Raw genomic sequence first — 23,365 nt, 5'->3', positions numbered from 1 at the left:
CTAGAACAGCTGTAGCTGCTGGCACCTTGTCTACACTCGTGCTTCAACTGGTGGTGCTGCACCAACGCTAGTTCAAGAGTGGAAGATCCCACTCCTCGCCCTTTAATCAAACAATCAAAAGATACTAATATAGACAAGGGTATAGAGAGGAAAGGCTGCCAGCTCCTTGCCTTTCCCAAGTTACAGCCCAGTACTGGGTTCAGTCCACCATGCCTGTTCTCAGCCCCAGCCCCACTTCCTTGCTCCTCCAGTTTGCTCACTTCACGAGGCTGAAGTTTCGGAACAACTGAAAGGTTCAAGTCTGGTCGGTCCTTGAATGTCCATGACACCAGCAGGCCCTCATTCTTCATCTCCTCCAAACGGATCTCCACCTGGCTCAGGTCAAAAGAGGACCATTAGGAATCAACTTGTTATTAGATGCCCTGTTCATTGATTTGGGATTAAATCACCAACAGGGCCTCATGTAACCTAGTACGGTGAAAGGCAAAGAGAACCATCACAAACCAATCTGTGCCAAATAGTTTGTAAACAGAGGGCTTGCTTATGGTATGCCATGCTTATGGTATGCCAGCATGATATTCAGAGTCCAGAGAGGTAAGAACCATCCCAGAAAACCTCACTGACTCAAAGAAAGATCAGTAATAGCCATCCTGATTTCTCACCTCTATGTGAAGCACAGAGATTGGTGAGAGGAGAATAAGACTATAATATGTCTCATTATTTCACAGATTGAACAGAAAGCCTGGAAGGTGACACGATGAAGAACAAATTGGCTATTAATACAGGACCTCCGCTGAGACCAATCAACCAACCATTTCCAGTTCTGAGCACGGACATTTACAGTAATGACAATTTTTGGGGGGAACTGGATTGAGAACCAACTGGGCCACCAAATAGCCTGGAAATGGGCAAATACAACCTGGGCTGGATTTGAATCTGTAACTTCAATGCAGAAGGCTCCACTGCTCCATTCCCCAATCCCACTGAGCAACACAGTCTCAGTAAAAATGCATTTCCAACAATGCTTTCTTCAGAAGGAGCCCAGACCTTGGAGGCTTTCAAGAAGGATCTTACAAACAACTCAGCAGGAAGCTATTGGGAGTTATTTTTCTTTTAAATTAATTTGGGATTAAAAGGGCTGTTCTCTGGGAAAAGTTTGGAGATACCCAATAAATGAAACGGTCAAAAGGGAGAAAACTTCTTATGAGTGAGGTAAGGAACCCTGGATCAACAGAGCTAAACACAGAGTTTCCCAATTATGGATTTATTTTCCCGCAGACAAGAAAAATCCTTTGTTTATAACACAGATGGGTCACAGAGCTCTTTCACATTTTGCAGTAGAGCCTGACTATGTGGACTCCATGCTTCCTGTCCAGCCTGGCAAGAAACAGCATGTTACAAAAACACAAATAGGCCATTACCATGCCTCAGAAATCCAGTCACTGGATTTTGTTATGCCTACATAGACAGGGTCTATAGCAGGGGTGGTCAACTTGTGGCTCCGGAGCCACATGCGGCTTTTCAGAAGTTAACATGCGGCTCCTTATAAAGGCACTAACTCCGGGGCTGGAGCTACAGGCGCCAACTTTCCAATGTGCGGGATGGTGCTCACTGCTCAACCCCTGGGTCTGCCACAGGCCCTGCCGCCATTCCACTCCTTCCTGCCCTCTCCCCTGAAGCTGCTATGTATGCCCTTGCTTCTCCCCCTCCGAGCCTCCTACACACCACAAAACAGCTGATCAGGAGGTGTGGGAAGAGAGGGGGAGGCGCTGATCATCGGGACGCACTGGGAGGAGCTTATGGGGGCTCTTACATATTACTGTGGCTCTCTGGCAACGTACATTCGTAAATTCTGGCTCCTTCTCAGGCTCAGGTTGGCCGCTCCTGGTCTATAGTAAGTTTTATATCATGATTCTCAGAAAGCAGCTCCCTGAACGCACAGCTCAGGGAAATCCTGCTAACCCCACAGTTTTGACAGGAGGATTGTTATCGTGACTCATGCCAGCTCTTCCCTCCTGCAGACTTGTAGAACAGTTAGGGGACAGGGAAAGAGGAAGTCTTTAACCCAGCAATTTAGCATTCATTACCTGGGCCTGCAGCAGAGCTAAGGTGACATGATAGGTATCCACGGAAACAGCAGCTGGAGACTGCTGAGTGACAGAGACTGGGAACTTCACAGCATCAGCTGACAGATGACAGTGCAACACCTGGACAGAAGAGAGAGGAGAGTCTGCAGCAGCCTCCCTGAGAGAATTGGGTTGAAGGGGAAACAGACAGAAGCTAGGGGAATGCAAATGACTGGAGAGGACTGTCAAGGGGTGCTCATGGTGTGACCACAGTTACCTCAAGAATTTGTTGCTTAAATCTTTGATGTACTCTTACTGAATCACCTCTGTTTTACAGGGTCCCCTCTGTTTTGAATTGTAAGGCTGTGATGTTGAGAGTCCAACAGCACTGGTCAGAGCCAAGAATAGTGCAAGATGCAAGCACTGTGTCAATTTCCCCAGCCAGCTCAGTCAACTCCTGACCTGCACCCCCACTACTATCCTAGACTGGAGCTTGCCCCTACAGCTATTCCAATATCGAGTGGCCCCCTCCTCATAGCTCTGACATCTCAACCCTGGCCTGCAGCCCCATTCCTGCATCCATTGTCCCAGTCTTAAAGGCCAAGTATATTGTAGAATATACACTAGCACTCAGTGAAAAGATACAGAGCACAGCAAAATGGAGAACGGCAGTGCCTTACCATACTGTGGTCTGCCTGGTCTGTGCAGGTCACGTGACTTATATTCACCGCTGGTGGTTGCTGAAGACTCTCTTCAAATGTGATTTGGACTGAACTCTGGGGTGAGAGAATCTAGTTAGTCCCCAAACAAGGTCAATTTATCTAAAAGCCATTTCAAGGAATGTTAGCAACTCCAACAAGAGGCTTCCAGAAATGTTATATGGCAGTCACGTGAGAACAGCGTGAGCGCAGAGCAGCATCCATACAAGAGGACAAGTGGGTGACAGTGAGAGTAGGCACATTCAGAATGAATAAGAGGAAAGACTTCCTTGCATGGCATGGAGTTGGCTTGTGAAATTCCCAGCCTGAGGAGGCCCTGGGAGATTTAAACAAGGGCTGGAGGATTCCATGACAAATAATATCTGTAGCTATGACAGCATCATGCTGAGGGGTACAAGTTCACCACTGGAGGCTCAGATAGAAATCAGTACCCAGCCGCGCACACAGCATAGGGAGAGGAACTCTTCCTTGCCAACGCTCCATAGCTCAAAGGCTTTGTTTATGAATAGCTCCTTATGCATTCAGCCCTAGGATATTACAAAAAGGTATCACTCAGGAGGTATCCGTTAAACACAGATTTCAGCATGGATGGAAATTATAGCAACCCATGATATCTGAACCCAAGCATCCATGGCTGCTGCATCCCCAAAACCAATATTTCAGAATAGAGTCTGGCAACCCAGTCGCAGCTACAAAGTTACCCCACATAGTTCTCCTTGGGGCCAGAGACACTTCAGAATCCCAAACCCCCTCACATGGCAACGTGGCTTTCAAGAAATAGCATCAACAAGAGCATCTGCTCAGTTCTTTGCTTGTTACCCATGAACTCACTAAGGGCAGCAGCAAAGATTTTTTAGGGAGAGAGAGCGGGGAAAGAGAAACAAGAAACAGACAGGAGCTGCAGTCACACTAGGAGGGTTTTGGTGAATACATAAATCACGTGAAAGAACACTGTGTCAAAGGCAGAGGGACTGCAGTGACAGAGATGGCAATGTCAGATCACATGGGGGGTTGTGGCTGATGCCAATCTGCTTTAACAATTTGTTTTTGGGGCCAAATTATTTCAAGCTGGGTTTGATTCTACCTGCCCCCCGCATCAATTCCAGTTTAGTTGCCGGTCTCCAGATTTGGAAAAGTTTTTTTTTTTTTTAAAAAAAGGCCTTGATAAAGCTTTAAGTTCATGAACCCAGCTCATGTAATGTAGACGACACTCCAACCACAGGGGAAAACTGTGCGAAATATGGAGGAGTACACAAGTGGTGGTGGGGTCTGCTACTGAGATAACAAAATGGACAACACTCCCAGAGCTTTTGCCTCCAGGTAGCAGTAGGCAAGTACCTCCCTCTCCACAGCTGCAATCTGCTTCTGGGAAGCATGCTGTCACATAAGCGCAGCGGCTAGACCTGTATTTGCATTTTGCAGTATACCCTCAGGATGTCTGACATCTCACCGCATTGAGTAAATATGGCAGCCACCACCTTCAAGTTCTGCTTCCCTTCTCCCCAGAGAATCAACATCCCACTATTTCAGCGCCTCAAGCTATGGCGCCCCCAGCTTGTTGCTGAAGAGAGGACTCCAGATCTTAATTTCTGTCCTCTCCGGAGGAATCTGAGCATCCCTGTCCTTGCATTTGTTTTTGCCACTCAGAAAGATGCCTCACTTTGACTTCCATCCACAGCCAATCTGGGGGTGAGCTGCTCTGTTCTTTTGGAGTGATTCCCCTCTGGGCCTGCAGAGATGACGAGGGTTTAGGAGAGGACAGAGAGAAAGCAAGATGCCTAGAGCTGTGCTTCTATTTCACAGCACAGCAGATAAAACACTGGGTATTACAGTGTCATGGGAGCTCACCTGCTGGGAGGCAGGTTCAGATGTTGCTCCTTATTAGAGGTCAGCATGAGGCTGGACATGTCCCCCCCCCATAAGGAGAATGAAAAACCTGGAGAGAGTACAAGAGCCAAACTGCAGCTTTTCCTGCAGCTTCAGAAAAAAAAAAAAGATTCCAGCTGCAGCTACCTAATCATGATGCAACCTTCACACTCAAAAGAGTCTCGCTAGTTATAAAGGTACCTGAGCATAAACCAAATGCTCCCTGAGCTCCAATCTGCAGACCGTCTGCTACAACAGTCCTGGGATCTCAGGCAAAAATTCTGCCAATGTTCCTCCATCCTGACCCAGAGTCCTGCTGCTCTTTCAGTGATGGGCTCCTGGCACACTAGTCTGCTGACATCTCTGTCCTAACCTGCAGCTGCCCTACAATTCCAGCTCTGAGTTCATCCAAACAAGAGCCATAGCTGTGATGCAAATGGCTGATCCGAAACATGAACAAGTGTTTAAGACAAGAAGTGAAAAAGTAATTTTTGCTTGAGACCTAATTTTGAACCGAGGCGTCCTGAGGTGAAAAGCTGGTGCTTTAACCCTTTTGCACCATGGAGGCCTTTTTGTGTCCCCTCTTCCACGCTTTGTCTCTGTTTAGCTAATCCACCCTCCCATCAAAACACAGGGTAGTCCATCCCCTTAAACGCAGTAGGGTCTAGAGGCATCCCACTCCTGTCCCATGGGTGTGGCCTCTTTAGATGGGGTACCTAAGGATCTAGGAAAGTCACAAAGGCAGATATGGGGAGAGAGGAAGTGGTCCTGAGAAATAGTCTGTGTTTGGAGAAAACGTGCTAGTATTCTTCTAAGGAGCAGGAGTCTTGTAGAGTTAGTCTGGGAACGAGAGCTGTATATATTCTGTCTCTTCCCTCAGGGCATTCACACATTAACAGGAGAAGGCTGCCTCCCTGCTGACCCCTCAGAGCCCGGGACTAATTGGAGAAGCACACCTGCTGGAGGAGAAGCTGGCTGAAATCCACAAGAGGAGCCCTGGGCCTCTGCACCAAAGGAGGGAGCAGCTTGACAGACAATCCCCAGCCCAAGAGGAAGGGCTGGAAAGACCCCTAAACCTAAAGAGAGGAGGCCAGGCACTTTTCCTTACATTTCTACAGGTATTTTACAAGATTAAAACCAGCGCTGAAGACATTGAAACGTACAGTTCCCCTGACAGATTATATCTTCTCTCTCACCCTTTGGATATAGTATCGTTGGGGGAGGGATAGCTCAGTGGTTTGAGCATTGGCCTGCTAAACCCAGGGTTGTAAACTCAATCCTTGAGGGGGCCATTTAGGGATCTGGGGCAAAAATTGGGGATTAGTCCTGCTTTGAGCAGGGGGTTGGACTAGATGACCTCCTGAGGTCCCTTCCAACCCTGATATTCTATGATATGACAGGCCATGCAACCACATCAGGAACCCACAACACAGCAACAGAATGGCAAAAAGAAAAGGAGTACTTGTGGCACCTTAGAGACTAACCAATTTATCTGAGCATGAGCTTTCGTGAGCTACAGCTCACTTCATCGGATGCATGCCGTGGAAACTGCAGCAGACTTTATATACACAGAGAATATGAAAAAATACCTCCTCCCCCCCCACTGTCCTGCTGGTAATAGCTTATCTAAAGTGATTATCAGGTGGGCCATTTCCAGCACAAATCCAGGTTTTCTCACCCTCCACCCCCCCCACACAAATTCACTCTCCTGCTGGTGATAGCCCATCCAAAGTGACAACTCTTTACACAATGTGCATGATAATAAAGTTGGGCCATTTCCTGCACAAATCCAGGTTCTCTCACCCCCTCACCCAAAAACCACACACACAAACTCACTCTCCTGCTGGTAATAACTCATCCAAAGTGACCATTCTCCCTACAATGTGCATAATTAAGGTGGGCCATTTCCAGCACAAATCCAGGTTTTCTCACATCCCCCCCACCCCCATACACACACAAACTCACTCTCCTGCTGCAACAGAATGGGTAGCCACACCAGGTACTTGCATCCTTTGTGATGCAGAGTCCATATCCACAGTAGGGCACTTAATGGGCTGGAACACACTGCTTTAAGAAAAGGAGTACTTGTGGCACCTTAATGACAGGTTTCAGAGTAACAGTCGTGTTAGTCTGTATTCGCAAAAAGAAAAGGAGTACTTGTGGCACCTTAGAGACTAACCAATTTATTAGAGCATAAGCTTTCGTGAGCTACAGCTCACTTCCTCAGATGCATATCGTGGAAACTGCAGCAGACTTTATATATACACAGAGAATATGAACCAATACCTCCTCCCACCCCACTGTCCTGCTGGTAATAGCTTATCTAAAGTGATCATCAGGTGGGCCATTTCCAGCACAAATCCAGGTTTTCTCACCCTCCACCCCCCCACACAAATTCACTCTCCTGCTGGTGATAGCCCATCCGAAAGCTCATGCTCAAATAAATTGGTTAGTCTCTAAGGTGCTGCAAGTACTCCTTTTCTTTTTGCTTTAAGACTGTTAACCTTTATAAAATGCTTTTTACCATCTCTTCTGGTGCACGGCTGGGTTAAATATATTTTTAACTAGTAACACGTGAGATTATTAAAACAAAGAATTTAGTCATGCTGCTTGTTTAGGTTGTGGGTTTCTTTCAGCTTGGACAAGGCAAGCAGGAGTAGTAGTTGCTAGTGAGTTTTCCTTGCCAGTGGTTGCGCATTACTGCACTAAAAAGTGCAATGTTTAGATTGAAAAAAAACATCAGAAAATATTCAACACACTTTCAATGGAATTATTTTTTTAAATGTTTCTATTCAATTTAGCATTTGTGAAAGTTAGACTTCACGAACCCTGAATTTTGATAGCAACTTTGACAATATCTCGTGTGGTAAAGCTGAGAGAGACTTATGTGGTCTGAACTTTCATCATACTCCTTATTTCATAACATTGCTTTCTTATTTATTCCATTCTGCTTCTTGGCCAGGTTAAAACCTATTTTAGCAACATAAACTGTGGAAGGCAGTCAGTACTGAGTTTGGGAGCCCTATTAGGCTAACTGTTACTATCTGGACAACAAAGTCATTTTAATCACTTCCTGTAACATTTCCTACATGAAACAATATGCCACATTTGTATAGCCCTCTGATATACTGTATACATAAATAATAAGCTAAAACATATACAAAGTCTACAGTCAGCCTCATTATCCTATCAGGAGATTGTCTTTCTGAACACTGAATTTCTGTGTTTCACTTTGCATTTGAAAAATCAATGGTATATTACTGTAATTTTATATGCAAATGAGAGATTACAAGACAAGTGTTTCTTCCTGTGCTGTACAGGATTTGCTACATTCAATATTACTGACTAACTTGCTGACATACACAAAACAGACTTGGGGGAAGGCAAGTTAATCACCTGAGATCTACATTGAAGCAAGTGAATTAACAACAGAATTACAGGGGAAAGTTACTTGGCTTTATGCTGTGGAAGACAATTATGGAAATGAGAGTTTAGGCCTCAAGGCTCCACTGATCAGGCTATACTTCCACACAGCTTTGTTATGCACTATCATTTCAAATGCAATCCGCAACAACATGGGGCTTTCCCCTTGGATAAAACATTCCCTCCCTCCCCAAAAATACACACAAATTTTATATCCATTTTCTTCTCTCATTGAGGCAGCAAAGTCCTGGATGTGACAAAGATAATAAACTTGTTAATCTCCTTTTTTGGTGTGAACATGACTTCGAACTAGCCTTCAGGGACTTTTGTCTCAGACTTTTAGAAGCCTATAGCAACCTCTTAACACTCTAGAAAGGCCAGGACGTCCACAAACCTTTCCACCACAGCAGGCAACCTCAAATACTGGACCCACTATACCTGTACTCTCTTTGGGTCCAGAATGAAAGTCATCACCTTGCAGGCACTGTGGGATGCTACATTTGTTTCCATGAGGAATCAATTAGGAATGTTCTTTTTTAGGAAATTCAATACTAAAACCTACGATAATGCAATAGTAAGGCTTAGAGATTAAAGTGAACATTGGCCAGGAAATTCAGAAGTTAAGATTACTGTGGAAGCCTTTTACTGGCAATGTCAGATAGTTTTACATTACTTAGAGTTGTGCGCTAGAAAATAGTTTTACAAAATTTACTGTTAAAACAGAAATCTCAGTATCTTTTAGAACAAAAATAGTTCATATTTAAAGTATTCTTAAAATACTTGTAGTGCTTACAACCGCAACATAGTATTAGGCTAGTGCATGAAAGGCAGAAAATAAAATTATCTAGTCTATTATCATTGTTCCAAATGAGCAAAAGGTAGAACTTAAAACCAGAAATGTTAAGGATAAAAAGTCTCATTTTAAAGTATGCTCAGGTTTAGTAATTATGGGCATTAGTGGGAAAGTAACTATTGTATGATAACACAAAAAAGTTCATTTATGCAAGTGGTCAGATGTCCCACAAGGAAGAGACTTGGCACAATGTGGGGATTTTCTGAAAGGTCTTTTCCATCTCTAACTTCCATTACCGTGATTGTGAAAACTTTACTTTCCATTTCTGGTTTCAGTGCACTTGAATTCTCATTATTAACACTGCATGACTAAGGACAAGCCAAGACCCCAGTTCCCAATGTCCCACTCTACTTGGGCTACAGAAGAGTCCCCCCCCCTTTATCCATTCAAAGATTATTTGGACAGGAGTCAGGGAAATCCACAGCAATTTCTGTTTTCCAGAGCACTTTAAGGTTAATCTGAGGAGGGATGAAAGCCCCTCCCTTTCATGCCACTTGCCACTTTATAGGCAACCCCGATTTTGTTCTTTGGAGGCCTATTTCACACGAGCTGGGGGAGACAGAGAATGGGGTTAACAGCAGCTATTCAAGTGACATTTCTGTGAGGTGTACAAACACCCGATCCCCTAAACGCTGACCCCATAATCCAGTTGGAGTTACTGCCCCATGCCCGGCTCCGGCCCAGCACCTCCTCCCTGCCTCTTACCCCGTGCCTGCAGGCCTGCTCGTTGAGGGCTCGCACCCAAGCTCGCTGCCAGTTCTCCCGGAAGGATCTGAAGGCGAAGAGCGAAGCAAGGAGCCCTCTGGCCCCCGCTACCGCCTCCTCGGGAGCTCCGTCCGGGGCCACCCGCAGTCTCAGTAAGGACTTCCAGATGCCTGCTTCCCTTAGAGCTCCTCCCGAGGTCTCCGGCTTTCCCCGGCCGCTCCACACGCCCCGGGAATACTGCAACAGCCAGGCCGAGACGGTGAGCAGGGAGGCGGCGAAGAGCAGCACCAGAGCCGCCCAGCCTAGCTCCAGCTCCATGGTGCTCTCTGCTCAGCAACTTCGGGGAGGCTAGTAAGGGTTTCACGGGGGTCCGGGAGGCATGATTGGGGGAGGGGAGCCGCCCAGGGCCTCACCCCGATCTCCGGCAGTTGTACGGGAGCATCTCAAGGGCCGGGGCCTGCCCAAATCTCAGTCACTACTCCCGGGAGAAACACGGATTTCCAGGGAAAAGGGAGGAGGGAAGGACGCTACCGGTCTCCCTTATGATAGGCGAGGGTGGTGGCTCCCGGTCTCTCCCCAGCTCATCCACTTGCTACATTGTATCTGCTCCGCGTTCCATGCTGGCCGAGCCGCTGTTGGGCGGCTCCATATACGCTCCTTAGTTGCACTCTCCCTGAGGCTGGTTCAGGCGGAACCGAGCTTCTACCGGGGCTGCACCAACCGGGGCTGCGTGCGCAGAGCTAATGCTGACAAGGGAGCTAGGGCGCCCCGCCTCCTGCTGGGCGGACTCCTTCAAGGCGCCGCTCCGCCTCCTCCAGAGGAAATGAGAGTGCCTTGGTTTCTGCGCTCTCTCAATGACCCCACAGCGCCACAAGCCACGGAGAGCACGGATCCGGCCTCTGCTGCTGCAATAGCAGCGGGGTTTGTTTTTGTTGTTGCAAAACTGTAAACGCAGCCACTCATTCACCCTGAGGCCAAATGAGAAAGAAGCCTCGTCCCTAGCAGGCTCTTGCAGTCCCTCCAGCACGGGAAAGGCAAAGAAGGGCGGATGGGTGTCACTGTCTCAGCTGATGTGTTCGAATAATCAGGGGTTAGTACATGTAGAAGTAGATAGGCAAGGAGACGGTCCCTTCCCTCTGGGAGATTCAGATACTGGCGTGTTGGATTGCTGTAGTCATACTTGATTATCCCTGTGTTATACAGGTGGGGAAATTGAAGTGCAGAGATGGGGAACTGCTCAAATTCATACAGGTAGTGAGTGGTACTGTGGTAGTGAGAGAAATAAGATTTTATATTTATATAGTGGCTTCTATACAACAGCTCTTTAGAGTCTGATTCTCCCAAGCCTTGCATTTTGTATAGTCATTTACTGTGGATGTAAGATGCTATTGCGATGTGAGTGGAGAATTGTGATTGGGAGGCATTTTACACCCAATCAGCCATAAGTGCTTTCAGAAGATACCCGAGCGAAGATAAGCAGGACGAATATAAAGACAGCGCCACTGAAGTGCAATCACATCTGTGCTGGGTGTCATTTATCTAACATGCAAGTACAACGGGAGGAGAAATTCTGGAAAATGGCAAAACCCTGTTCTTAAAAAAGGAGACACAGGCACTGAATGTACAAGTATGTATGTGCTCAGTTTCAAGTATGGTGAGAAGCCTAAATAACTGGGGATTAGTAAATGGGATTGATTACTCATGTAATTTGAATTAAGCACATACATAAGGATAGTACATAAGGCAGTTTCCACAGTATGCATCCGATGAAGTGAGCTGTAGCTCACGCTCAAATAAATTGGTTAGTCTCTAAGGTGCCACAAGTACTCCTTTTCTTTATACATAAGGATGTGCTGGGTCAGGCTCACAGGGATAGTTTCATGGTTAGAACAGAAGGCTGAGAGTCACACCTCTGAGTTCTAATACCAATTCTACCATTGTTCACTGTGTGACCTTGGGCAAATAATTTCACTTCTCTGCACTAAGTTTCTCCATCTGTGAAACAAATTATTCTGACTTTCTTCATGGGGAGAAGAGGTGAAGGGTGAGGCTTGAATGAGTTATGTATGTTAAGCCTTTCAGATCCTCAAATAAAAGGAGTTACATAAGTACAAAGTATTATTATGTACAATATCTTCAGTGGTCTTCCAGAACAGACAAATCCTCAGGCCCAGATCCAGGTTTCCTTCTTTTCTTTATGTTTCCCACGTTGGGGGGATAGTTTGGGGAAGACTCAACCTACAAAGAATGGTTCAGGTGTGGGACTCTCCATCACATCCTCTGCAGTGATGACTAATGCAAAGATTTCATTGAGCTTCTCCTTAATGGCCTCATCTTCCTTGAGTGCTCCTTTAGTCCATCACTCATCCAAGTAGCCCCAGTGATTGTTTGGCAACGTTCCTGCTTCTGGTGTACTTAAAATATTTTTTTGCTGTTAGCTTTTGTGTCTTTTGCTAGTTGCTCTTAATTCTTTTTAGGCCTGCCTGCCTAATTACACTTGACTTGCTGGAGTTTATGCTTTCTATTTTCCTCAATAGGATCTGACTTTCAGTTTTGAAAGGGTATCTTTTTGCCTCTGTTTCTTTTACTCTTATGCTCTAATAAATTTGTTAGTCTCTATGGTGCTACAAGTACTCCTGTTCTTTTATGTAGCCATTATGGCATTTTGGGACTGCTTACTATTCATTTGAATTTGGGGTATACATTTAGTTTGAGCCTCTATTATCGTGTTTTTTTTTTTAACGTTTCCATGCACCTTGCAGGCATCTCACTCTTGTGACTGTTCCTTTTAACTTCTGGTTAACTAGCTTCCTCATTTTTGTATAGTTCCCCTTTCTGAAGTTCAATGCTACTGCAGTGGGCTTCTTTGGTATTTCCCCCCTATAATGATGTTAAATTTAATTAGATAATGGTCTAGTCAGCTATATTCATCTCTTGGTCCAGATCCTGAGCTCCCCCTAGGACTAAATCAATAATTACCTCTCCCCTTGTGGGTGCCAGGACCAGCTGCTCCAAGAATGGTGTCTAGAAACTTTATTTCTGAATCCCTTCTAGGGTGACATGAACCCAGTCAATATGGGGATAGTTGAAATCCCCCATTATTATTGAGTTTTCTACTTTTAGAGCCTCTCTGATCTCCCTGAGCATTTTACAATGACCATCATCACCATCCTGGTGAGGTGGTCGGTAGTGTATTCCTACTGCTATACTCTTATTATTCAAACATGGAATTTCTATCCAGAGAGATTCTATGGTACGGTTTGATTCATTTAAGATTTTTACTATATTTGATTCTATGATTTCTTTCACATATAGTGCCACTCCCCCACCAGTATGACCTATTCTGTCATTCCCGTGTATTTTGTATCCTGGTGTTAGTGTCTCGTCGATTGTCATTATTCCACCAAGTTTCTGTGATGCATATGATATCAATATCCCCATTTAATACCAGGCACTCAAGTTCACCCATTTTAGTATTTAGACTTCTAGCATTTGTATGCAAGCACTTATAAAATCTCTCACTTTTTAGTTGCCTGCCTTCATGTGATAGAATTGAATGGGACTCTTTTTCATTTGACTGTTTCTCTTGAGTTCCTACCAGTACTTTATCAACTTCTATCCTCTCCTCTTCACTAGGATATAGAAAATCCCTGTTAACTTATCCTCCTCTGTGGGATGTCTCTGTCCGAACCGTGTGCCCCTCTACACCTGTCTCCTTTCCCTCAGCCCTTAGTTTAAAAACTTCTCTATGACCTTTTTAATTTTACATGCCAGCAATCCGGTTCTGTTTTGGTTTGGGTGGAGCACATCATTCCTGCATAGGCTCCTCCTTTCCCAAAAGATTCCCCACTTCCTAATAAACCTAATACCCTCCTACCTACTCTGTCATCTCATCCATGCATTGAGACCCTGCAGTTCTGCCTGTCTAACTGGCCCTGCACATGGATCTCTCTATCTTTTCCTATGTCACTGGTACCTACATGTACCACGATCACTGGCTCCTCCCCATCATTGTACATAAGTCTATCTAGATGTCTCAAGAGATCCGTTACCTTTGTACTTAGCAGGCAATTCACCATCCTGTTCTCCCTGTCATCACAAATCCACCTAGCTATATTTCTAATGATCGACTCCCCCGTTACTATTACCTGTTTCTTCCTAATAACTGGGATTCTTTCCCCCATCATCTGGAAGGAGGGTCCCAACTATGGGATTGTTTCCCTCTGCTCCAGTTTGATGTTCTCTTTCCCTGAAACTTTCAGCCTCCTCAGCAACACATAGGCTGTCAGACTGGGATGGTACCACTATACTGTGTCCCGGAAAGTCTCATCTATGTACCTTTTTCTCTCCCTTAGCTCCTCCAGTTCAGCCAATCAGGTCTCCAGAGATTCAGTAGCCACAAATTCCCACTTAGGAGATGCACCCAAATCATAACTGTCATTCCAGTTCAGATACTGAGAGGTGGAAAGACTGCCTTTCACCCAGCTCATAGTTGGGGTTTTTTTGGGCAGAAAGCGGTAAGCCTGTCAAATGCCCAAACCTAAATCTCTGGATTTGTGCAGTGTGTCAATATCAAATTCAGCCTCTATTACTCTTTACTACACTGAACGTTGCCTTGCCCCTGCTGCAGCTGGCTCAGTAATTCTGACAATTGCTAGAATCACAAACAAAATCCTGGAGTGTGGTCACATTGGTTGTTTTATTATTTATCCTAGTACCTAGCAGGCCTAGTCATGAACTGGGACACCACTGTGCTAGGTACTGTACAAATAAAGAAGATGCTATACGTTTTTATACACTGTCCTATAATAGGAGAAAAGGGGTCATTCAGTGACAAGAATAGTAGGTACATTTTAAACCAATGAAGGAAATACTTAATCACAAAACACGTAGTGATCCTGGTCCATTTCCCTATAATAGGGAGTTTAATGTTACCAGAACAATCCCATGTCCCATTTGCAGGAATTTCTTGGTCCTGAAGTCATTTCTGGGACTTAATGCATGATGCACTGTCAGCGTCTCTTGAAGTTTTAATACAAAGTCATCACACAATGCTGATGTAATTGTGATGCATCATGGTCTCTTAAGGGAATGGCTTATTCTGGTGGAATGAACTCAAAGGTGGTAACTCCTAGACAGGAGTTGAAAGAATTAGCGGAGAACTGAAAATAAGTACTATATGCAATAATTTTTACTAGGGTTTTCAAAGGAGGAAGCTTTAACTCTTAGTATATTTGAAAATACCATCTTTAGTTGTCAGCATATTTATGGATTTAAAAACTTCATGATAAAAGCATAGTGTAGTTTATATAAAACACACCCCAGACTAACTACAGAATAAATTAGAGAGGAAAAAGGAATATACTAATGGGTCTTAAAGATAATACCCCACAAGTTCGTAATCCTAAACAACTTTACCCATCCAACCCTCATTTGACATATCTCCCCTATCAATCACCATCTCTCTTCTCAGGAAAGGACTAAGAAAACAGACCTATCTTGCAGAGAAACAGGTGGGTCTAAGAAAAGCTCTCCAGTTAGGCAGACAATAGGTAATACTGACTGGCAGCATGACAATAATTAAATACAAATACACTGCTGATCTCTTGCAAAAAAAACATAATTAAATATTTCTACAGTAGCTATAATAATTACTCTAGTTACCCTCTGCAGCACTACAGGATTACCCTAGCTGTTGCAATAAGAGGAAGCAACTCCTCATAATGCTACAGTACAGCAAAGAGCCACTTCATTGACTCCCACAGAGTGATCATGAAAGTCTCTTAAAAACAAACCCCTTTGGAGAAAACTAGGGACAGCTCATAAAAATGGGATTCACAAAAAGAAAAGGAGTACTTGTGGCACCTTAGAGACTAACCAATTTATTTGAGCATGAGCTTTTGTGAGCTACAGACTAATTGGTTAGGGTTAGTCTCTAAGGTGCCACAAGTACTCCTTTTCTTTTTGCGAATACAGACTAACAGGGCTGTTACTCTGAAAAATGGGATTGAAGATCAACCCCTGTAATACTGCACCTAGCGGAGCAGAACCCTCCTCTGTATTTCATCAGCACGTCACTGACACTGAATTACCACTGGGGTCGGTGCACCTAGACTGGGTCCAATCAGAAGATGACGCGTAGTTAAAAGCAGGAGCAAGACCAAGCCAGGCACCATATGACACTGGCAGGTAACCATCTTTGATCTGGGTAATGGGAGTCCGGGCAGCCATTAGATTGCAATTAATTCACATTAACCCCCAAATTTGGCACTTACCTCGTGAAGCTGTTCTCACTGTAAACCCCAATCCAGCTGCATCCGGAGAGGCCCTGATGAACTAACTCCCAGAGCTGAGGGGGGACATTTGGATTCACCCCTTGCCCTAGATTAGGCCGAGCCAGTCTCAGCCCCCGAATGTCTACGACGGCTGAGGCAGTTCGGGTGCAGATCCACAGCTGCGCTACTCAGAATCCTAAAGTGGCGTTTAGTCGCCCTTGCCAGTATCAAAGATGGCGGTCAGGTACTCGGCCGGTTCTCTGCGAGAGCGCGTAGTGACAGGGCAGTGGTTGGTGCCATGTTCTATAGAGTCCGACTGGAAACATCTTCAGGGCAGTGAAGATTCTGAGAGGAAAAAGCTTCCGGATTTGTTGTTTTTTTAAAGCCAGCCGGGTAAGGGAAGAAGCTCAGTATTTTAATGTGATTTTATTTTGTGGTTTTTTATTTGTATATTTTATCAGAAAGCAAAGAACTTGGATTATCCCAACCTGAAGGAGAAGATCCACCCACACCCTCCTCGGGGAAGCGCCGCACTCCTGAAGCGGGGGAGGCAATTTTTATTTACATTTTTTTTAAAGCTATGAGGATCAGTAGTCAAATTCAGAATCAGACTTGAAAGCAGCTGATCCTGGAGCTGTACACCCACATACAAACATTGGAACGTATATCTAGACACACGTACTGTAACCAGTATATAAACACATGTACACAGCGTGAGTACATTAACTTTAGCAACTGAGTGACTCTTGTGGTCAGCTTTGCTGCTGCTTCCCCGCCCCAAAAAAAGTCCTCTTGTTCCTCGAGGGTGTCTCTGATATGTGGGGGTTACCAGTGATCCCTTTGCTGATTAACTTTTGTGGTGCTCTCCTGGGGTTTGTGGCTACCCTGACACTGATCCCAGCTTTCAAGGATCATTTCATTGCTGCCAAGCTCTTCGGGATAGACTTGAACAAAACTTCTAAACAGCCCATGTAAGTAACAGCTACTGATTCGTTAAGTTTTATTGTGTGGTAATAATCATGGTAGTTACAAATTACTTGACATTTAAAAATGACAAACGCATAATCTACTGATTAAAGCATGGAAAAGGGACTTGAGCTTGATGTATGATCTTACACACATCTCTGCCTCTGTCTCTCCTTCCATTTAACTAGGATATTTCTGTACCTCATAGTGTTGTTGTGAGACCTAAGTAATTCAGTTTTAAACAATAAATTACCTTGAAATTATTTGCTGGAAGGTGCCAGAGCAATCCAAACTACGCATATTATTTATTAAGTGGTATTTGGGTCCCTCGGTTTTCTAGTAACAACATTCAGACCTGTCAGAAGTAGGTCCTCCTTTGTAAAGGATACCTCTCTCAAATCTAGCAACTGATCTCATACCACTGTGTGAAATCCTCTGCTTTATATTCAGTAGCTGGTGTGATTGTCTTATGTTTCTGTGTTGATTAATCACTTCTATCTTCCCTTTAATTTTTCTGTAAACATAAACCAATCCAGGCACCACACTGGGCTTGTGTACTCATAAACCACTACAGCGTCACACCTGCTGCTGCACAGCTGTAGTGCTTTGGTGAAGACCTACCTATGCCAATGGATTCTCTTGCTCTGGACCTCTGACCTTCCTCATATATTGTGAGAGTTAGGATCTGAAATTCTGGTTCAACCCAATCTCTGTTTATAATCTTATTTGTTTTACTGTCACTTACAAGCTGCTTGGCTAAGCAGCAGCATAGGCACTGGCATTTACCAAGAGAATTTATATTCTAATCAATAGGAGAGATTTAGTAAAAGCAGATGTATGCTATCTTGTTGGGTATGGGCTTACCTTCATTCTGGACTACTATATAATGAATTTTAAGAGGCTAAAAATGTGTTGTGAGGTTTAACAGCTTTGTTGCTGTTGGATATCAGGAGTACTGGGCTCAAAACATTGCACCGTTATAGCTGGCTATTCCCTGTGTTACGACATTCCAGTGGAGAAGCAGTGAGAATACAGGACTAGCTGTGAAGTTCTCAATACTTGGGTATAGTGATTGTTGTTTTAAACCTCTTTCTCTTCCCCCCCCCCTATGTGTTTCAGTCCTGAATCCCAAGGTGTGATCAGTGGGGCTGTGTTCTTGATCATCCTTTTCTGCTTTATTCCTGTGCCGTTTCTGAGCTGTTTTGTAGAGGAGCAGTGCAAGGCATTTCCACACCATGAGGTAAGTGTCTCCCTCCATGATGCTCTTTAAAGCCTGTATTGCTCTCCACCAAGAGGTCCTGCAAGTCTCAGTGAGGATAGCTTGTGTGTAGTTAAGACTTGGAGTGAAATACTCGTATTTTGTTGGGGGTCTTCAAATGTATCATATTTCAAAGCCAAATGTGATGTCCTGTGGCATATGAAAAGGAGGACTGGGTGGCTATGTATCTAATAACCATGGTCATGTCCCCACTCTGTTTTTCAGTTTGTGGAGTTCATTGGCTCCCTTCTTGCCATCTGCTGCATGATCTTCCTGGGCTTTGCGGATGATGTTCTGAACCTGCGCTGGCGGCACAAGCTGCTACTTCCTACCATGGCCTCCCTTCCTCTGCTTATGGTTTACTTCACTAACTTTGGGAACACAACTATTGTGGTACCCAAGCCCTTCCGGGTGGTGTTGGGGATGCACTTGGACCTGGGTGAGTGACGGAGCACAAGAAGATCATCAGCTTAACACTAGCCACAAGGATGAAGTGAGCTGTAGCTCACAAAAGCTTATGCTCAAATAAATTTGTTAGTCTCTAAGGTGCCACAAGTCCTCCTTTTCTTTTTAAGGGTAAAAAGGCGATCCAAAGCCAAAGTTCCTGAGGGTGGCAGGTGGCAATATGTGCACAGTTGTGGGTTTCCTCTCAATGCAGATCATTATTTGGAACATAGATTTTGATACCAGAGAACAGGGTTGATAGTCTTATCAAGTTATTAGTTCAGCAATTTATCATATTCTCAGCTTTGCCCAGAGAAGCACTCAACACTTTTACAGGATCAGGCCCTAAATTCATGGAGTGCCAAATGCTGTTGGTGCTTAAATGTGAATGGCAAATTGATTGAAGTGCAGAACTAGGAATCTGAAGGCGTGGATTCTGTTCCCAGTGTTGTCACTGACTTGTTTTTGTGACCTCTGCCCCATCCTCTGTCTTTTTCCATATCTGTGCTTGGTGCGTGTGTGTGTGTGTATGTAATACCAACTTCTTGTGAGCAGGAGATGTTTATTAAACTGTTGTGAAATGTGCTGTGATCATTCATTAAGGCAAAGAGGTACATACTACTAAATTGAATCTAGGACCCCCCCCTTTAAAACTTGGCCCTTCTCTCTGTCTCATCTGCAGGTATCCTGTACTATGTGTACATGGGCATGCTAGCAGTGTTTTGCACCAACGCCATCAATATTCTTGCTGGAATTAATGGGCTTGAGGCAGGACAGTCTCTGGTGATAGCTGCTTCCATCATCACATTCAATGTTGTTGAATTAAATGGTAAGGAAAATGTATGCGTCTTTTGGGGGTTCTGAATCAGGGAAAAGATCCAAGGGAGCTAGGTGCCTGTACTTGGAAATGTTTGATGTCTAGAAAGATGAGCAGATCTTCAGATGAGGATAATGCTTATGTACCAAGTGGGGCCATGACACCCATTTTGTATCTGGTCCAGTGTATTAGTGTAACCCTCTTGAAGACTCTCGTGAGATACCTTCTTAACAGGCACTGTATACAAATCTAAAATGGACAGATCCACACTCTGGACATACTTCTGGACCACTGTGGCTGATGCTACATTGTCAGTAATTTTGTTCTCTCTCTCTCTCTCTTTTCTACAGGAGATTATAGAGATGACCACATTTTTTCTCTCTACTTCATGATTCCCTTTTTCTTTACTACTCTGGGGCTGCTTTACCACAACTGGTAAGAGACTACATGGAATAAAGAAATGTTCATAGTATTATAAGGCTCCCTCCCCCTTATACTTAGAGGAGACAAGTAATTTAACAATTCACAAGCTCTCAGAAATAGAACAATGGACTGCTGATCTCTATATTCTGGCTGGAGCACAAAGATTCTGGTGCGTTGATCCATTGGAAGACTTTGACTGCACCAGAGAACTGCACAATAACAGGGACTTCTGACTCGAGGTTCTATGGTTTGATCACAAGACTATCTGTCCTCCAATCCCCTACACACTAATAATCTCTCCAGCAAATAGCTCAGGCACTAGATTTAAAATCTTGCAGTAAGATTGTGAATGCCAGACTTTCCTACACTTGATCTTTAACACTAATACTATGCCCCATCCCCATTTTTTATGTCTGTGGGTTGCAGGTATCCATCCAGCGTGTTTGTAGGTGACACCTTCTGCTATTTTGCTGGTATGACGTTTGCTGTGGTGGGGATCCTTGGGCACTTCAGTAAGACAATGCTTCTCTTCTTCATCCCACAAGTGCTCAACTTCCTCTACTCTTTGCCTCAGCTCTTCCACATCATTCCTTGTCCCCGTCATCGGCTGCCCAGGTAAGAAGTGTGTAAGTGACTGTGAGATGCAATGTATTTGGAACAAGGAGATGCCTTTGGCTCTGGCTTGTTTTGGGTCTGAAGTGGGGGTGGGGATGTCTGCAGATTTCCCTAAAGGATAAAATATATGCCTCATCTGCTGTGGCTGAAGGAGGGAATGAGAAGTGAAATGTAGACCTTATTCATCACCTAGGGACAAGGGCATTTAACAGGACTGTGTGGGGAATTTCACTTGGTAACAACTACCCTCTTCTTGCCCAAGGACAAGAGAAAACTGTGGACCTAGAACGATTATGGATGCTATGATTTTATGGTTTCCAGTGTTTTTCCACAACATTTAAACTTAACAAAAAATTCTAACCTTTCCTGTTGCAAACAGCTGGGTGTAAAGAGAGGAGCTGCTACCCTGTAAATTCAGCCCAGCAGAAAACTGCCTCCTGCCAAACAGCAATAGTAATGTCCTTCCTACTGGTTCCCAGAAGGTAGAAACTGCAGAGTCCTGATGGGGCACTGTAGTACTAGCATGGCTTAATGCGGACCAAGTTTATGTCTGTGATGCAAAATCAACGTTGCTGGAGGATCTAGTTTAAATGCACCGGTCCCTAATAGCTTGGGTAAAGGTTTGTAGACTGAGTTATCACCATGTTAACAAATAATCTTGTTAACCCTGTAAAGACCAGAGCTGTAATGCTGTTCCTTAACAATGTTACAAAATGGTTGTTCCTAACCGCACAGGTCACATTGAAGTGTTTATACCATCCCTGAGGTGCTGTTATCAGAAGATCCTGAGGGTTCGAGGGGGGGTGGGGCGGAAGAGAGTGTGTGGGTGTGTTTCTACTTTGAGAATGTTGTGGCAATTGAAATACAACCAACTAACCCCCCCTTACCACCACCCCAAAAATTCTCCTGCCCCTGCCTTCTTTGAGTGGCTACACACCTGAGACTCCTAACATTACTGGGACTATTACATGCATAGGATTACTCCAGCTGTTTCCACCATTCACTTTTTAAACAACCTCGTCTCTTTTATAGAGAGATTAAGCTGCCTCTTTGCTGCAATTGGACTAATATTTCAGTGTTCTTTTCAGGCTCAATCCTGATACAGGGAAGCTGGAGATGAGCTACTCCAAATTCAGAACCAAAAGTCTTTCAGCACTGGGAAAGTATATTCTAAAGGTAACCTGAGAAAGACAAGTAAAATTTGTCTTCCGCTAGCAGCCATACACTTGGGAATTGGTGGCAGTGCAAAACTCCCTCCCCACCCCATGCCTCTGGGCACCTGGAGTCAAGTCCTGAGTAAAAGGAAACAAGTTCAGTATACTCTCATCCCAATCTCTGGTGGACACTTGTCCACATTACTAAAACCTTGCAAAACGAAGCATGACTAGCAGTGATTGCCAGGGGCCTGATCTGTCTTTCCATTGATTTCACTGAGTTTTGGATCAGAACCTAGGAGTGGAACAACAGAGGGCATTGTTGGCAAGGTGTTGTGGAAGAAACTTTCAATACATCTTCGTGCACCATACAAAGCTCTAAGCAGTAAACAACTAATGCATCTAATTAAATGGTGCTTAACACACTTCTCTTCCCCAGGTATCAGAGACCTTACATATAGTGGATGTGAGACAGGAATTGGATGAAGATGAAGAATACACAGAGTGCAATAACATGACACTCATTAACTTTGTTATAAAGCTTATTGGACCAGCTCCAGAGCAAACGCTCACTGTCCTGCTGCTGCTTATCCAGGTCAGGCAAACACTCCCTCAGGGAGGAGGACATACTCCGCAGTGGATAGATCCACACTAAAATTCTCAGGCGTTGGGAACATTTGATTCCACTCCTGTACTTATCTTTACTTCTTCCCTTCTATCACACCAACTAGCTTGCTATTGCCTGGGTTGATCCTCACCTCCCTAGGGAAGCCAAGGCTCTGCTATAAAGAACTATACTGCTAGAGAGGTGGTGGAATCTCCATTCTTAGAGGTTTTTAAGGCCCAGCTTGATAAAACTCTGGCTGGGATGATTTAGTTGGGGTTGGTCCTGCTTTGACCAGGGGGTTGGATTACATGACATCCTGAGGTCTCTTCCAAACCCTAATCTTCTATGATTCTATCCTCCTCAGAGAGAATAATCTTGCCCAGTCTTCTCATTTCCACCCCACCTCCCTTGTAAGTAAAGACATGGAAATATTTTAAATTAACTTCTGTGTTACTTACGAAGGATGGTCATATGCAGAAGTACCAGTAAGCTGATACAGGGACCTCGTCTTCATACCACTCGGTAAAGCGTTTAGCACAGCTGGATTCCAATTCTCTTCCTTGTTTTTCCCTCTGTAGGTAGGGGGCAGTACCATTGCATTTTTGATCCGGTACCAGCTAGTACGCTTGTTCTATGATGTTTGACTGAGCTGCCGGGGTAAGGGAAATGCCAGCACCTCCTGATGATCCACCTTTTACTTTCTGTGGTTCCCCTCCAAATGGCTGCAGTGATCCCGCTTTGTCTCTGTGAATCACAAGACCCCTTTCCAGATGTGAGTAAAGACTCTTACACTGGCCTCTCTGCTGAATTTTTTTTGTCCTGTGCTTTGGTTGCGCACAGAAGTAATTTGTCTGATACTCGTGTTAATGTCCCATGAGCATCAGGGGCCTGTAGACATATTAGCATTACTGGGAATAACCAGCGCAAGGAAGATTTGCAAATATGACTTGAATCTTTTGTCTAGGGAGCTGGGAAAGGAGCCGGGGAGGAAGGCACCCCTGCCCTCCCTTGCCCCTAATATATTTTTGTTTTCTCATTCAAATGATTTATTATTGAGATACAGTATGTTTCCCCTAGCATCCTGCTTTACATAATTACTGTCTCTCCATTGCCATCACTTTGCTCGCAGGGCAGGTACACCAACAGTTCCAGCCACTGACCACTCTGCAGGCTC

At 44.5% G+C, this 23,365-nt stretch overlaps 2 protein-coding genes across 7 annotated transcripts in view; one reads left to right on the top strand and one right to left on the bottom strand.

The window, feature by feature from the left end:
* C2CD2L (C2CD2 like) overlaps positions 1-22,773 on the bottom strand; it is a 48,017-nt gene extending 25,244 nt beyond the window's left edge. For 4 of the 6 annotated variants that reach the window (XM_084612005.1, XM_084612007.1, XM_084612006.1 and 1 more), the window contains exons 1-4: positions 9,633-10,357; positions 2,747-2,842; positions 2,088-2,207; positions 261-371 (exon numbers count right to left, since the gene is read on the bottom strand). In XM_084612005.1, coding sequence (XP_084468131.1) covers positions 261-371; positions 2,088-2,207; positions 2,747-2,842; positions 9,633-9,950 — 645 coding nt within the window. In that variant the 5' untranslated portion in view covers positions 9,951-10,357. Of the gene's footprint in view, positions 1-260; positions 372-2,087; positions 2,208-2,746; positions 2,843-4,633; positions 4,771-9,632; positions 10,358-15,907; positions 16,253-22,649 lie in introns of those variants that run through there. The other 2 variants (XM_084612009.1, XM_084612010.1) reach the window with 2 other exon arrangements.
* Positions 15,675-22,999, top strand: DPAGT1 (dolichyl-phosphate N-acetylglucosaminephosphotransferase 1). Its single transcript, XM_084612015.1, has 10 exons — positions 15,675-15,821; positions 16,369-16,878; positions 17,993-18,113; positions 18,357-18,570; positions 19,258-19,404; positions 19,743-19,827; positions 20,242-20,430; positions 21,519-21,606; positions 22,024-22,179; positions 22,770-22,999. Exons 2-10 carry the CDS (start codon positions 16,724-16,726, stop codon positions 22,833-22,835), a joined length of 1,221 nt encoding a protein of 406 aa, XP_084468141.1. The 5' UTR covers positions 15,675-15,821; positions 16,369-16,723; the 3' UTR covers positions 22,836-22,999.
* The last annotated feature ends 366 nt before the right edge of the window (positions 23,000-23,365 follow it).

The sequence above is a fragment of the Lepidochelys olivacea genome (assembly GCF_965140295.1).
Source record: "Lepidochelys olivacea isolate rLepOli2 genome assembly, chromosome: 22".
Classification (NCBI taxonomy): domain Eukaryota; kingdom Metazoa; phylum Chordata; order Testudines; family Cheloniidae; genus Lepidochelys; species Lepidochelys olivacea.
This window is presented reverse-complemented; position numbering and strand designations above follow the sequence as displayed.

What these genes read in the sequence shown, in the direction of transcription:
- DPAGT1 (XM_084612015.1), top strand. Translation starts at nt 16,724, where the DNA reads ATGTGGGGGTTACCAGTGATCCCTTTGCTGATTAACTTTTGTGGTGCT. An exon ending in CCCCGTCATCGGCTGCCCAG is followed by an intron (nt 20,431 to 21,518) that starts GTAAGAAGTGTG and finishes TGTTCTTTTCAG; the next exon opens with GCTCAATCCTGATACAGGGA. An exon ending in TCCTGCTGCTGCTTATCCAG is followed by an intron (nt 22,180 to 22,769) that starts GTCAGGCAAACA and finishes TTCCCTCTGTAG; the next exon opens with GTAGGGGGCAGTACCATTGC.